Source organism: Petaurus breviceps, unplaced genomic scaffold (genome assembly GCF_028583685.1).
Source record: "Petaurus breviceps papuanus isolate PSGF00001 unplaced genomic scaffold, PetGlider_PUasm1.0 351356, whole genome shotgun sequence".
Classification (NCBI taxonomy): Eukaryota; Metazoa; Chordata; class Mammalia; order Diprotodontia; family Petauridae; genus Petaurus; species Petaurus breviceps.
In genome coordinates this window covers 20,921-33,419 of record NW_027186266.1, presented here as the reverse complement: position 1 = coordinate 33,419, position 12,499 = coordinate 20,921, and the positions used below count along the sequence as shown (strand labels likewise).

Sequence of the window (12,499 nt, the reverse complement as noted above, 5' to 3'; positions counted from 1 at the left end):
TCGATGCTCAGAAGACACGAACAGGCAGCTCGCGGATGAAGCACTTAAACCTGTCCAGTCATTCAGGATCAGAGCAAGGCAGGGGAAACAGCTGACGCTGCGCCTCCCCTCCCACTCAAGGAAGACCTGCGGGGGCTCATCCCTCCCTCCCCGACGGCAGGGGATCGCCGTGGGCACCGCCACGCCCAGCGGATTAACTACCTGTTAATACAACAGTGACCGAAACCCCACGGGTGTGCAGTGTAAGGTTAAGGCAGGACTTGAGCGAGACACCCTGGGCCACCAATTCGTGCCGGCGACTCTGGCTGCGCATGCTCTCTTCGGACCTGCGGTGGCAAGGAGGCTATTACCTAACTTCCGGCCCCGCCCACTCGGTTCGCAAAACGCTCGTACCAGTCGGCCCAATCGATGGCTGAGATTCTATCCGATGTGCACATGCGCGCTGCAAAAGGCGAGCCGGTCAGCCAGGCACGCATGCGTCGTGCCTCAGTCTGCCAAAATCCCAGCTGCCCCTGCGGTAACGCGAAAGAGGCCAACATGGCGGGCAGTGAGTGCGGGTGTCAGCTGCCGGGAGGGGTTCGGGGGTCCCCGCGGGGGTGGGGGAGGGGTCAGGGGCGGTGCGCAGAGGCCCAGGGCAGGAGGTGGGGCCCGCGGTCCCCGGTCAGAGGTCACGCGCGGGGCGGCGGGGCTGCGGCCGCCCCTGTAGGGGTCAAGATCACGGACGGCGGGGTCAGGGGTGACGTCTAGCCGGGGCGGAGTTCAGAGGTCAGTGTGCACTCTTCCCCTCTTCCAGGACTGGGCCGGTTCCTGAAGGAGGCCTGGGCCAAGGAGCCGGTGCTGACCGTGTCCTTCGCCATCGGCACCCTGGGTGAGCCCCGCGCCCCGGGCTGGGGGAGGGCCGGGGTCGAGGTCACGGTCACGGTGTGGGGGAGGGGGGGGAAGGAGCCCCGGCCCTCATCCTGCCGCCCCCCCTTGCAGCGCTGCTCGTGCCCCCCCTGAGCCCCTACACGCAGTACGCCGGCATGATCAACCGCGCGACCCCCTACAACTACCCGGGTGAGTGGGGGGCTTGGGGGCGGGGGGGCGGGCACGGGGCGGCCGGACGGCCCGTGAGCCGCCTCCTTCTTCCCCTCCAGTTCCCCTCCGAGATGACGGCAACATGCCTGACGTGCCCAGCCACCCCCAGGATGCCCAGGGACCGTCTCTCCAGTGGCTGAAGAACCTGTGAACCCCCCTGCACCCCCCCTCCCCCCAATAAACGTGCAACGCTCCAGAAGGCTCCAGGAGCTGCAGAGGCACAGAGGAGAGGCCGAGCTTTATTGAGGGGTGATGTCAAATGGAGGGCTGGCCAAGCTGGGGTAGGAGAGCAGCTTGTCCGGGCCCCGGGCCACCCATCCTGGTGTGAGGGCCTCATCCGGCTCGAAGCCAAAGTCATCCTCCACCTTGATCTGAGGGAAGAGAAAGGGTGAGGCTGGACTCCTGGGAAAACCCACCTTTTCCCCCACCTCTGTAGGCTCACCTGGCCTGGGCCCAGCTCCGGGGTAAGCAGCACCCCGCCTCGGCGCCCATCCCGGGGGGCCCTCCTCCTCTTCCTTCCACTGGGGCCTTCGCCAGGCGGGGGGCTGCTGGCCTCAGGGGGCCGCCGAGGGGGAGGTGACAGGCTTTCCTTTTCTGGCGGCTCGTTCTCTGCGTTTCCCGGGGTGGGGGCATCGGGGCCTTGGCTGCCCTCATCCTAGTGTGGGGCCAAAGTGAGAAGTGAGGGCTCACTCCTTCTGGGACCCCGGCCTCCCCAGCCCCAGGACCTCCCTGCCCAAGGCCTTACCTCCAGCACAATAGTGAACTGGCTCTTCCGATAGTCATCCCCGTAGGAATCCAGGACTCGCATGAGAAACCTGGGGTCCAGGACAGCAGGACTGAGTGAAATGGAGAAGCTGGAGCAGCCAGGATCAAATCCTGGTTTTCCCTCAAACCAGCTCCTCTTCCTGTGTGCATGCTGATCTCTCAGTGTCTCTCCACTCAAAAGCCATATGTGACACATGTAGTTCTGTCCTCCCTTCTACAACCTCAGTCTTGCTCTGGCTGTTTATGGACCCACTCTTCTCTGAAGATGGAAACCTTAGGGTCTGCAGCCCCTACAGTCAGTCTCCTGGTCTAGCCTGCTCTGCCCTCATCACCAGCCCCATTGCCCAATCTTCAGCTCAGGGTGGGGAACCTGCAGCCCTACGGCCACGAGGGGCCTTAATGATTTGTTCTGTAAAATGTGGATTCGGTTAGAAGGCCATACTTAAGGATTTAGAAGGTCAAAGGATTCCCACCCCTGTTCTAGTTGGTCTAGACTGGCCATGTTGTATCTAGTCCCCTGAAATGTAGTTCCATCTACCTGGCATCTAACGTCTCTCCCATTAGGATGTGTCCTCCTTGAGGATAATGACGTTTTGTCTTTATTCCCAGTGCTTGGCACACTGACCAGCACATAGTAGGAACTTAATAAATGCTTGCTGACTGAGATAAATAAGGTAATTTGGGGGGAATGTTGAAACAGGAGACAGGTGAGAAGTTGGAATGGACACTTGAACTTTATCTAGAAAGAAGGTAAAGATTCTGAGAAGGGAGAAAAAGGGAGATTATATGGGAATGCAGAGTGTTCCCAGGGCAGTAACATGGACTGGAGAAGCAGGTCAGTGTGGGCTTTAAATGCAGGCTGAGGAGCAATGGGAATGGGAAGCCATGTAAGATCTTCTAGTAAGGAATTTACACGGTCAGAACTGTTTGGGGAATATTAATTTACATTCCAAGGACCTGCCTAGCATCTTCCACAATCAGAGAGCTTATGGTTTTATCTTTTTGAAAACTGAGTATCAGAGGCTTAAAATGCCCCTTTTTACTCTGCCTCTATCCTAAAAGTTCTGGCAAGGAAGACTTTCCAGCCCCAGACTGTGTTTAAAGCACTGAACTGTTCCCTGGCCCAATTGTCTTTTTAAAACTTTTATTTATATATATAAAAATTTATTTACTTTTCGTTTACAATATTCAGTTCCACCATCCCTTGAGTTTCAAATTTTCTTCCCCTTCTCCTCCCCCCATGGTGGCAATCGAATGCAATCAAATATAGCCTGGTCCAATTTTCAACCTCACCTTCGCTCTTGCCTGAGCCTCCTGGTGATTCTCTGCACCTGGTGGAGTCTGTTCAAGACCCGCTCATTCACCTGAGGGGTAAAGAAAAGATCAGAGGCCCCATTCCCTTGGTCTTTCCTCAGGTGTGAGTGAGCATTCCACTACCATTTATAACATTTTAGTTCCAGGAAATAGGCTCCAATAGGGGAACTCTCAGAGTCGTTTAGTCCAATGACCTTTCAAAAGGGAAAATGGCCCTAGGGATGTAATTTGGTCACCGTAGTAGTCACCAATCTGTGGGTAGTATAAGTAAGGCTAGGGGCAAGGGATCTGGGCAGTCACATGAGGAGGTTTGGAATCACCCTTGGAGACACAAGATCCGGGAGGCAGGCTAGGGCTGCTAAATGTAAAGTCTTTCATGGCCCAAGCACAGGATGGGAGATCTCGGTTGACGCCGAGCTGTGAAGGGTCTGGAGGCAAACAGGAAGCCTGCTCTCGTCTCCCAAGCATTAGAAGGGCTGGGCCTGGCCTCTAAAAGGAAGGCTTGGCAGCGGTCACCTGGGGAGGATCCTGCCCCCTTCCCCCCCCCCCCCCCGCCAGGGAAGGGGGGGGGGGCTGGGGGGCCGGCGGGGGCCCACCCCCTCCCACCCCCGCCACCCCCGGCCCAGCGCCTGGTACTTGCGGCGGCTCAGCTCTCGCTGGCGACGCCGGCGGCCCCGGGCCGCCTCCTCCTCTTCCTCCCGTTCGCGGAGCCCCGGCCCACCCAGGGCTCCCCCGACGAACTCCACCTCCGTCTCTAGCTCCGACTCGAGGATGTGGCCGCCGAAGAGCGGAGGCAGCGCCAGCTCCGAGCCCGGCGGAGCCGAGAACTCCTCGAAGCCCACGCCAGCCATTGCGCTGCCGGGGAAGCAAAGGGTTGGCTAGGGACCTTGACTTCGGGGACCCCGTCCCCCCATCTCCCCACTGGGGACCCCTACTGCTCCTCTCTGCGGCCTTCCGTCCTCCCCCTCTGGGGGGCCCGTCTGCCCCTCTCCGGGGTCTTCTGTCCCTGTTATTCTGTGCTGTTCTGTGGACCCATCGCCCCCTCCCCGGGCCTTCCCTTCCGCTCCTCCCAGGACCCGGCGCAATCTCCTTACAGTCCCCGTCTTGGCTGGAGCAGCCATGGAGACTACAACTCCCAGGAGGCTCCGGGCCAGCCGGCTCCTGCACAGCCCAGGCCTCTGCCCTGGCTTCTCCTGGGAGTTGCAGTTCTCCCCCGCCCTGCTTTGCCTCAAGGTCCAAGGCTCTGAGTCCCTGGCCTTCCTGCGGGGATTCAACGAGCCAGGTACCCGGGGGTCCAGGTCGTCATCCCTCTCAACGACTCCGATATCCAGGGCGTCCGACCTACCCGGCCTGCAGAGGGGCCAGAGCACCCCGTGGCCGTCCCCCGACTGCCCTGGATCCCCCAGGTCTTGCCGGCCGCCGCCGCCGGTTTTTATTGGTTCTTCTGGGGAGCCAATCAGCGCCTGCTGGTGTCACAACCGTGCGCCCCCTCTGAAAGACTGGAGCATGCGCGAGGAGGAGCCGGGCGGGTGTGACGTCACTTTACCGCGACGCTTTCTGCTGAGGTCCAGCACCGGCTTGTGAGGAGGCAGTAAGTGAGCGGCAGTTGAGGGGGTGGGGGTTGCGCTAGGGCCAGGGCGGCCTAGGTCCCCTCTCCTCTGGGAACCTGCCCTGGAGGGTGGTGGTGGGGGGTCGACACGTTGGCATCTAAATAAATGGGAAATGATTCTCAGAGCGCGCCGAGCGCGGGGCAGATCGGGGCTGACTGCGCGGAGGTGGCGACGAGGGAGCTGGCCCTGTGCAAATGCCCGGAGGCGGGGGCCGGGGCATGGCAGCGGCCCCCTCGGGTCTCGTCCAGCGGCCCCGGGAGCGGAGCAGGCTGAAGCGGGGGAGGGCCGGGGGGGCATGGAGTCAGGAAGCCCCCCTCACCCCCCCAGCAGTGGCTGAGGGCCCCACCCCGCGGACAAGCTGCAGAGGCAGGAGCCAGAGCCCTTGGCCACAGCCAAAGGGCCGTGAGGGAAATTGAGGCAGGGCCCGACGTGGGTGACCGCGGGGAATGGGAGCTTTAGAGGAGTAGCCGGTGGGGAAGAAAGGACGGATGAGGAAACTGAGGCAGACTTGGGCCCCGTCGGGGCCGCACAGCTCAGCCAGAAGCACGACTATTGAAGGCCGTAGCCCGGCCCCGGGCGGTGCCCCCGGGCGGTCTGGAGGTTTTTGAGCCGAAGTTTGGCACAGGGGCCGGCTTAGGTGAAGGTGAGGACCCAGCCGGAGCTGCCCATCCCGGAGAGCGTCTAGAGGGAGATGGGAGCGGAGGGGAGCAGGGAGAGACACCTAGAGAGAAGGGAAAGGGCCCCCAGAGGCCCAGAAAGAGCGGCCGGTGTAGATGATGGGTTTGGGGCAGAACAGTGGGGCTCCTTTGGCAGTGAGCCAAAGCCAAGGGCTGTGGCCAGGTGGGAGTGGGGGCGGCATTGGGGAGGGAGCACGGTGGGTCCTTGTGGGGGCCTGGCCATAAAGGAGAGAAGATGGGTGATGTCCTGGAAGAACAGGATGAGGAACAGGGACTTGACTTCTCCAGGAGGACAAAGTAAGGGTGGAGGAGTGAAGCAGAGGAAGAGATGGAAGGGCCCAAGCAGCGGCCCTGGGGGAGAGAACTCTAGAGTTCAGAATCAGGAGATGAGACTGGTGATGGCACATGAGGGGGCCTTGGCTGTCAGTGTGCCCTAGGTCAGGAGGGGTTCAGATTGATGGGAGGACCAAGAATGTTTGAGCAGCATCAGCATGTGTAGTCAAGCCTTTGGGTGTGAGGGCTTGGGTTGGCAAGGGAGCCAGAGAAAGACTGATCTGGGGGCTGCTGGGTAGGTAAGATCAGAATAGGGGATGGAGCTTCAGAGAGCTACCCTCGAGGAGAGAGGCTGCTGAGTGTGGCAGCAGAGGGGGGGGGCTGGAAGTGGGTCCCTCTTGCTCCTTCTGGCCCAGTGAGCATGTGTGAGGTGGGCAGGAAGGAAAGAAGGGGACTATGCAGCCAACTTTTTTTTTTGCATGGAAGAGGAAGGGAGAGTGTGGGAAAGGGCTGAGAAGGGAAGGGGGCTTTGCCTGAGCAGACCCAGGGACCTCCTGGCATCTGGATGCCCTGCTGTCCAAGGGCCTGGGATGCTGGAGAGCAAGCTTTGGCGACCAAGCCCCTGGGGCCTGGCTGAACTAAGGAGCTCTCAGTTCTTGGGTCTTATTCTGAGATGGTGAAGGCCCTGACAAAAGATTTGGAAACCATAGGGGAGTGTCCTAGCTACTCAGCTTGTCAGCATTCCAGTAGTGATGTGAGGTCAGACGGCCCTGCCCTGTGCTGCCCTCCCAGGCTTTGCCCAGGTCCATCTGCAGCCCCTGGTCCCTTGTCTGTTCTTGCCTGGGGGATGTGTGTCCTACTGGCCTTTTATTCTCTGCCTCCAGACTCGCTTTCCCCCTGACCGCTGCCCATGCCTGTCTCTGTCCTCCTTGTTCTTCCATAGCTCTCTCTCTCTCTGTCCACACAGTTTTCTCTGTGTTTTTGTGTCTTTGCTTCTGATTTATCTGTGTCTCTGCCTGCCTAGAGAATGTCCCCCTTCCCCCTTTGATGTAGCACAGACCTCAAGCATCTGGTCACTTTCTTCCTATCTCTCTCCCCCCAACTCTGCCTACGTTTATCCCTGCCTCTGATATCTGTCTGTCCCTTTGGGCAGGCCCAGCTGCCTCCATTTGGGTGCTTCTCTCTCTCTTTCTCTGGCCTGTGTCCCCTGGGGTGCTCTGCTGGCCACTCAGCCTCTCTGTGGCAGGGGAGCCTGGTAGGGCCCAGCGAGTTGACTGGCCTTGGGTTCTGGCTCTGCCTCTTACTCCAGGTGTGACCTTGGGTAAGTCTTTTCCCTTGAGGCTGTGGGACCCCCTTTCCAGGCTCCTGCCAGCTCCGATGTCCACGCTATTCATGTCTTCTTATGTTCCTCTTCATTTTCTCTGCCTCTGGATGTCAGATTCCAGACGCCTCCCCCACTCCCCTCCTTCCCATAAGTGCACACACTACGCCGGCTTCTCCTGGCTCTGTGCCTATGTTGTTCTTCCACCCCAGGCTAGAAAGCCTGTGGGTCTGCCAGGGTCTGCCTGTGCTCCATCTTGGCACCAGGGCCTAGCCCTCAGGCCCGGCCTCCTCTTCCCCTTGGGATACAAGCACGGGCTCTGACCAGCGGCCCCGCTGCTCTCTGCCCGGGGGTCTCTTATAAAACTGGGGGCTGGGGTATCTTTTGGCTCTGACTGGCTCCTGGGGCTGGGAATGTCCTAGGCCCCAGAATGTCGCTTGCAGATGAGCTCCTGGCCGACCTGGAGGAGGCGGCCGAGGAGGAAGAGGGTGGGAGCTTTGGCGAAGAGGAGGAGGAGCCTGCCATCGAGGATGTCCAGGAGGAGATGCAGCTGGACCTCTCGGGGGACTCGGTGAAGAGCATCGCCAAGCTGTGGGACAGCAAGATGGTGAGTGGGGAGATAGGGCAGGTGGCGGCCTGGGGCCCCAGGCTGGTGGCTCGGCCTTAATCTTCTTGCTTTCTAGTTTGCCGAGATCATGGTGAAGATTGAGGAGTATGTCAGCAAACAGGCCAAGGCTTCTGAAGGTATGCCGTCCCTCCCTTTGGGTTTTGTGGCCCATGAGGCCATGGAGCATAAGGCAGAAAGCATGAAATCTGGGTTCAAAGTCTGCTCCCGGGGTGACCTTGGACAAGCCATTCTCCTTTGGGGGCTTCTCTGGCTCTCTTGTGAAATGAGGCTGCTCGGCTCTGACAGCCCCTGGGGCCCTTCCAGCTCTAATTCAAGGCTGTGCTGCAGCACCGTTGTGGGGCCCCAGGGAAGGGCAGTCAGAACTTGGGGTCACCCCCAGGGACACTGAATGGCCACACTTGTAGCTGGAAGCATTTGGGCCAGGCCCCTCATTTCCCAGAGGAGGAGCATGAGGGAGGCAGCTTCTCTTCTTCACCTAGGGGACCTCTCCTTTCCCGCCTCTTTGGTGGGGAGAGGGAAGAAAAAAGAAAGCCCTGGGAGCCACTCTGGGGGCTGGAGCTGATCTTGTTCCTGCATGGGCTGTGTCAGCCCAGGTCTATCCCCTCGGGCAAGGCCTGCTCGGTCCATCCATCAGAGAGCGCTGGGCTTTCCAGGGCTGTGGTCACTGTCCTTTTTCTCCTCGTCCTCCTTCACCTGAGTAGGAGAGTGCCTGGCCTCATCATTTCCCCTCTGCCCTGGGGGGACCTGGCTGGCAGGATGCTAGCCGACTGGGCCCTCTCCACAGTGACAGGGCCGGTGGAGGCTGCCCCTGAGTACCGGGTCATCGTGGATGCCAACAACCTGACCGTGGAGATCGAGAATGAGCTGAGTGAGTGAGCTAGGGAGGGGGTGGCTGAAGGGGCAGGGAGGGTGCGAGGGGAGCCACCAACTGCCATCTCCTTTCTCTGAAGACATCATTCACAAGTTTATCCGAGACAAATATTCAAAGCGCTTCCCAGAACTGGAGTCTCTTGTTCCAAATGCCTTGGATTATATCCGGACAGTCAAGGTTAGTAGGCCGGGTGTGTGTGGGTGTGGATGTGTCTCTGTGTGTGTGTGTGTGGAGAGAGGAAAGACCATAGTCCCTGTTTGAGGGAGGGGGACATGGGGACACACAGGCTTGTCCTAAGGGCTGCCCAGTCTGAGGAAGTCAATGAGGCTGGAGTAGTCTCTTTCCAAGACCTTTGTCTGAAAGGACTTATGGTGTGCTGGGCATCAGGAGGGGCTTGGGCCCTGTGGGCTGGCCCAGATGACCAGCCTGTCCCTAGATCCTCACCCCCCCCTTTGCCCCTAGGAACTCGGAAACAGCCTGGACAAGTGTAAGAACAATGAGACCTTGCAGCAGATCCTGACCAATGCCACCATCATGGTGGTCAGCGTGACAGCCTCGACGACCCAGGGGTGCGTGTGAGGGGCCGGGGCTGCCACCTCCTTACCCAGCCCAGTCACCTCCTCCTCCTTGCCTCAGGGTGGGGGGAGGATCATTCTGCTGCCTGCCCCCCCTCAGAACCACTGGGAGAGAAGAAGGATTCCGTCCACATCCTGGGGTGGCCTCAGGTCTGTGTGCAGGTGCAGGGGGCCGAGGCATTCCTGCCTGGCCTCAGGTGCCCTAAGCCAGGCCCTCCCAGGCTGCTGCCTGCCCTGGCCTCCTGGGGGAGGCCTACCCACAGTCCCCTAGCTAACAAGGGTCAGTCAAGGCAGAGGTGGAAGGCAGGGCCTTGACTCCCATTGCCCCTGTGGACACTGGTGCTGGCCCCCCAAGGGCTCAGCCCAGGGGCAGTCAGGGAGGGGGGGCTGACTCCCTGGCTCTCTAGGCAGCAGCTGTCTGAGGAGGAGCTGGAGCGCCTAGAGGAGGCCTGCGACATGGCCCTGGAGCTGAACGCTTCCAAGCATCGCATCTACGAGTACGTGGAGTCCCGCATGTCCTTCATCGCCCCCAACCTCTCCCTCATCATCGGTGCCTCTGCTGCCGCCAAGATCATGGGTGAGACGGGCAGGGCTGGGGTGGGGGGGCACCAGGAAGAGACCCCAGGGCCAAGAGCCTCAGGAGGGGCCGGGGGCGGGGGGAGAGGGGGGCCGCATCCCCTGATGGCCTCCTCGGCTCGACCCAGGCGTGGCCGGCGGCCTGACCAACCTCTCCAAGATGCCCGCCTGCAACATCATGCTGCTGGGGGCCCAGCGCAAGACCCTGTCGGGCTTCTCATCCACCTCCGTGCTCCCGCACACGGGCTACATCTACCACAGTGACATTGTGCAGTCGCTTCCCCCGGTGAGCCCCCTCCTCTGTGCTGAGTGCTGAGGCTGTGTGCGCACGTGTGTGTGTGCATGCATGCGCGTGTGCATGTGTGTGTGCACGTGTTTGTGCGCATGTGTGTGTACTGCACACTGGATACCCCTGGGAGGCAGCAGCATGTATGGATGAGGAAGCGGAGAATTGGGGAGTGGAGGTGACAGATCCTGGCCAGCATGTGTCCTTTGCCATTGTCCCCATCTCCCTCCTCCACTTGTGTCTCTCTGCCCCCACGCTGGGGCAGGCCTCAGTACTTTTGGGCAAGCCCCTTCTCCTCTCCGATCTCAGTCTTGCTGTCTGTACAGTGGGGCCATGTGGTTGGTTAGATGTCGATTTTTGTGGCTCTGGGGTTTTTCAAGCCCGGGTCTCAGCTCTTCTGTGCCCTGGCCATGGGGTGGTCAGTCTGCCGAAGCCCGGGAGCCCAACCCCGGTCAGAAGAACTGTGGAACATGTCAAAATCAAATCCTCAAGATTCCAAAGGAATCCTGTGAGATACAGGTCCTTTCAGGGACTAGGGGTCACATCACACCTGCTCTGGAAGGTCCGCCCTCTCTGGAAAGGCCAGGAGGGGTGGGGGTGAGGTTCACTGCACACCATGACGGAGCATGCCCTGCTTCCCTCAGGATCTGCGGCGGAAGGCAGCTCGCCTGGTGGCCGCCAAGTGCACCCTGGCTGCGCGAGTGGACAGTTTCCATGAGAGCCCTGAGGGGAAGGTAGGAAGGCAGGGGAGGGTCTGCCTCTGTTTCCTCTTTGCTGTGGGGTGGGGCTCATGATCCCAGCAGTGTAAAGGGGGGGGGCATCCTGCCTGTGTCCCTCCCTCACCAGCTGGCTGAGGGCAGACGCCATCCCTTATGCTGCTCAGGGATTACTGAAGACACAATGGGAAACTGAGGCCCAGACTGGGGACAGGGTCCCTCTCTGCCTGTTCTCCCCCTGGCGGTTCCCCCTTCAGTCTTATGCGCTCTCTCCAGGTGGGCTATGACCTCAAGGATGAGATCGAGCGGAAATTTGACAAGTGGCAGGAGCCCCCCCCCTGTGAAGCAGGTGAAGCCGCTGCCTGCCCCACTAGACGGCCAGAGGAAGAAGCGGGGTGGCCGCAGGTGAGGGTGGGCCCTGCCCCTGGGACTCCCCACAGGGGGTGCTCACTGCTCCCTCCCTTCATCCTTCCTCTCCTTCTACCCCAGGTACCGCAAGATGAAGGAGCGTTTGGGGTTGACTGAGATTCGCAAACAGGCCAACCGCATGAGCTTTGGGGAGGTAAGACTCTCCCTTGGCTGCCCCCCCATTGGGCTGGGCCCTCTTTGGGGGGTTGAGACCCTCTCCCAGCCCCTGACTGCCCTCCCCGTGGGCTGGGGCCCTCTTGGGGGGGTGGAGCCCCCCCCCCACCCCCTTACTCCCCCCCCCCCCAGTGGGCTGGGCCCTCTTTCAGGGGCTGAGACCTACCCTGGCTGCTTCTCTCTGGTGGGCTGGGCTCCCAAGGCTCCTTTATGTCTCCTTAGATCGAGGAGGATGCTTACCAGGAGGACTTGGGCTTTAGCCTGGGCCACCTGGGCAAGTCTGGCAGTGGGCGTGTGCGCCAGACCCAAGTCAATGAGGCTACGAAGGCCAGGATCTCCAAGACTCTGCAGGTGCCTGGGAAGGTGGGGCTGTGGGCAGGGGGTGCCAGCCTGGCCCATGGGGGGCCTGGGTTCCAGGCTGTTCTCTTGTACCCATAGCGGACCCTGCAGAAGCAGAGTGTGGTCTATGGCGGCAAGTCTACCATTCGAGACCGGTCCTCGGGGACAGCATCCAGTGTGGCCTTCACACCCCTGCAGGTACTGCCTCAGGCCCCTGGTCTGACCAGGGCAGCTGGAGGTGGTCAGCAGGGGGGCTGCCCCCCCAGAGTGTGTGTATGGGGGAGGTGATAGGGCGGAGGGGGGCTGCCCCCCTTGTACATGTGTATATGGGGGCACTGCTGCCCCCCAGTGTGTGTGTATGAGGGCTGGGGGGGGCTGCGCCCCGGACCTCTCAGCGCCCCTCCCGCCCCCTCCGCAGGGCCTGGAGATAGTGAACCCGCAGGCGGCCGAGAAGAAGGTGGCGGAGGCCAACCAGAAGTACTTCTCCAGCATGGCCGAGTTCCTCAAGGTCAAGGGGGAGAAGAGCGGGGTGCTGTCCACATGACGGAGCCACCCGAGGCCAACTCCCCCCCTTTAGTTTTCTCTCGTAATTTGTAAAGAAAACGTTAAAAACCAAATAAAAACGTTTAATAAAGTGGTTGGGTCTTGTGTGTGCGGGGGAAGTTGAAAGCATCATCGCCTCCGGACTCAGTTTCCCTCCTGGTAGCAGGAGGGTCCATTTCACGGAAGGAGAAGCTGAGGGGCAGCGCCCGCCCCGTCTCTAGGACCAATCGGGTCTCCTTCCTGCCAGGCCCGCCCCCTCATTGGTGGCTCAGGGAGGAGTGGCGGCCACGCCAGTCAACCGCGCGCCGGCATCTCGTGGCCCCGCCCTCTGCCCCTTGTCTCTGGG

The 12,499-nt window shown here is 60.7% G+C and overlaps 3 protein-coding genes across 5 annotated transcripts; 2 read left to right on the top strand and 1 right to left on the bottom strand.

Moving 5' to 3' along the window:
• The first annotated feature begins 393 nt into the window (after positions 1 to 393).
• Positions 394 to 1,298, top strand: NDUFA3 (NADH:ubiquinone oxidoreductase subunit A3). The gene is made up of 4 exons (XM_069097153.1): positions 394 to 547; positions 794 to 868; positions 979 to 1,056; positions 1,137 to 1,298. Exons 1-4 carry the CDS (start codon positions 409 to 411, stop codon positions 1,226 to 1,228), a joined length of 384 nt encoding a protein of 127 aa, XP_068953254.1. The 5' UTR covers positions 394 to 408; the 3' UTR covers positions 1,229 to 1,298.
• On the bottom strand, positions 1,297 to 4,618 carry TFPT (TCF3 fusion partner). Of its 3 annotated transcripts, none has more exons than XM_069097150.1 (6): positions 4,502 to 4,618; positions 3,753 to 4,011; positions 3,136 to 3,206; positions 1,823 to 1,913; positions 1,520 to 1,732; positions 1,297 to 1,448 (listed from the first exon to the last, which is right to left on the bottom strand). In XM_069097150.1, exons 2-6 carry the CDS (start codon positions 4,005 to 4,007, stop codon positions 1,317 to 1,319), a joined length of 762 nt encoding a protein of 253 aa, XP_068953251.1. In that variant the 5' UTR covers positions 4,008 to 4,011; positions 4,502 to 4,618; the 3' UTR covers positions 1,297 to 1,316. The 3 variants fall into 3 exon arrangements, with proteins under 3 accessions (XP_068953251.1, XP_068953253.1, XP_068953252.1); XM_069097152.1 differs by having other exon boundaries at positions 1,823 to 1,892; XM_069097151.1 differs by lacking the exon at positions 4,502 to 4,618 and adding an exon at positions 4,251 to 4,303.
• Positions 4,612 to 12,244, top strand: PRPF31 (pre-mRNA processing factor 31). Its single transcript, XM_069097149.1, is given in 15 exon segments — positions 4,612 to 4,747; positions 7,460 to 7,644; positions 7,721 to 7,781; positions 8,450 to 8,533; positions 8,616 to 8,713; positions 8,999 to 9,105; positions 9,519 to 9,688; positions 9,816 to 9,973; positions 10,618 to 10,707; positions 10,966 to 11,019; positions 11,021 to 11,094; positions 11,179 to 11,251; positions 11,494 to 11,622; positions 11,710 to 11,808; positions 12,029 to 12,244. Coding segments are annotated over 14 exon segments (1,500 nt in total). The 5' UTR covers positions 4,612 to 4,747; positions 7,460 to 7,467; the 3' UTR covers positions 12,155 to 12,244.
• Positions 12,245 to 12,499: the final 255 nt, after the last annotated feature.

What these genes read in the sequence shown, in the direction of transcription:
- NDUFA3 (XM_069097153.1), top strand. Translation starts at nt 409, where the DNA reads ATGGCTGAGATTCTATCCGATGTGCACATGCGCGCTGCAAAAGGCGAG. An exon ending in AGAGGCCAACATGGCGGGCA is followed by an intron (nt 548 to 793) that starts GTGAGTGCGGGT and finishes CCCCTCTTCCAG; the next exon opens with GACTGGGCCGGTTCCTGAAG. An exon ending in CTTCGCCATCGGCACCCTGG is followed by an intron (nt 869 to 978) that starts GTGAGCCCCGCG and finishes CCCCCCTTGCAG; the next exon opens with CGCTGCTCGTGCCCCCCCTG.
- TFPT (XM_069097150.1), bottom strand. Translation starts at nt 4,007, where the DNA reads ATGGCTGGCGTGGGCTTCGAGGAGTTCTCGGCTCCGCCGGGCTCGGAG. An exon ending in GGTGGCGGGGGTGGGAGGGG is followed by an intron (nt 3,207 to 3,752) that starts GTGGGCCCCCGC and finishes TTTACCCCTCAG; the next exon opens with GTGAATGAGCGGGTCTTGAA. An exon ending in AGTTCACTATTGTGCTGGAG is followed by an intron (nt 1,733 to 1,822) that starts GTAAGGCCTTGG and finishes GCCCCACACTAG; the next exon opens with GATGAGGGCAGCCAAGGCCC.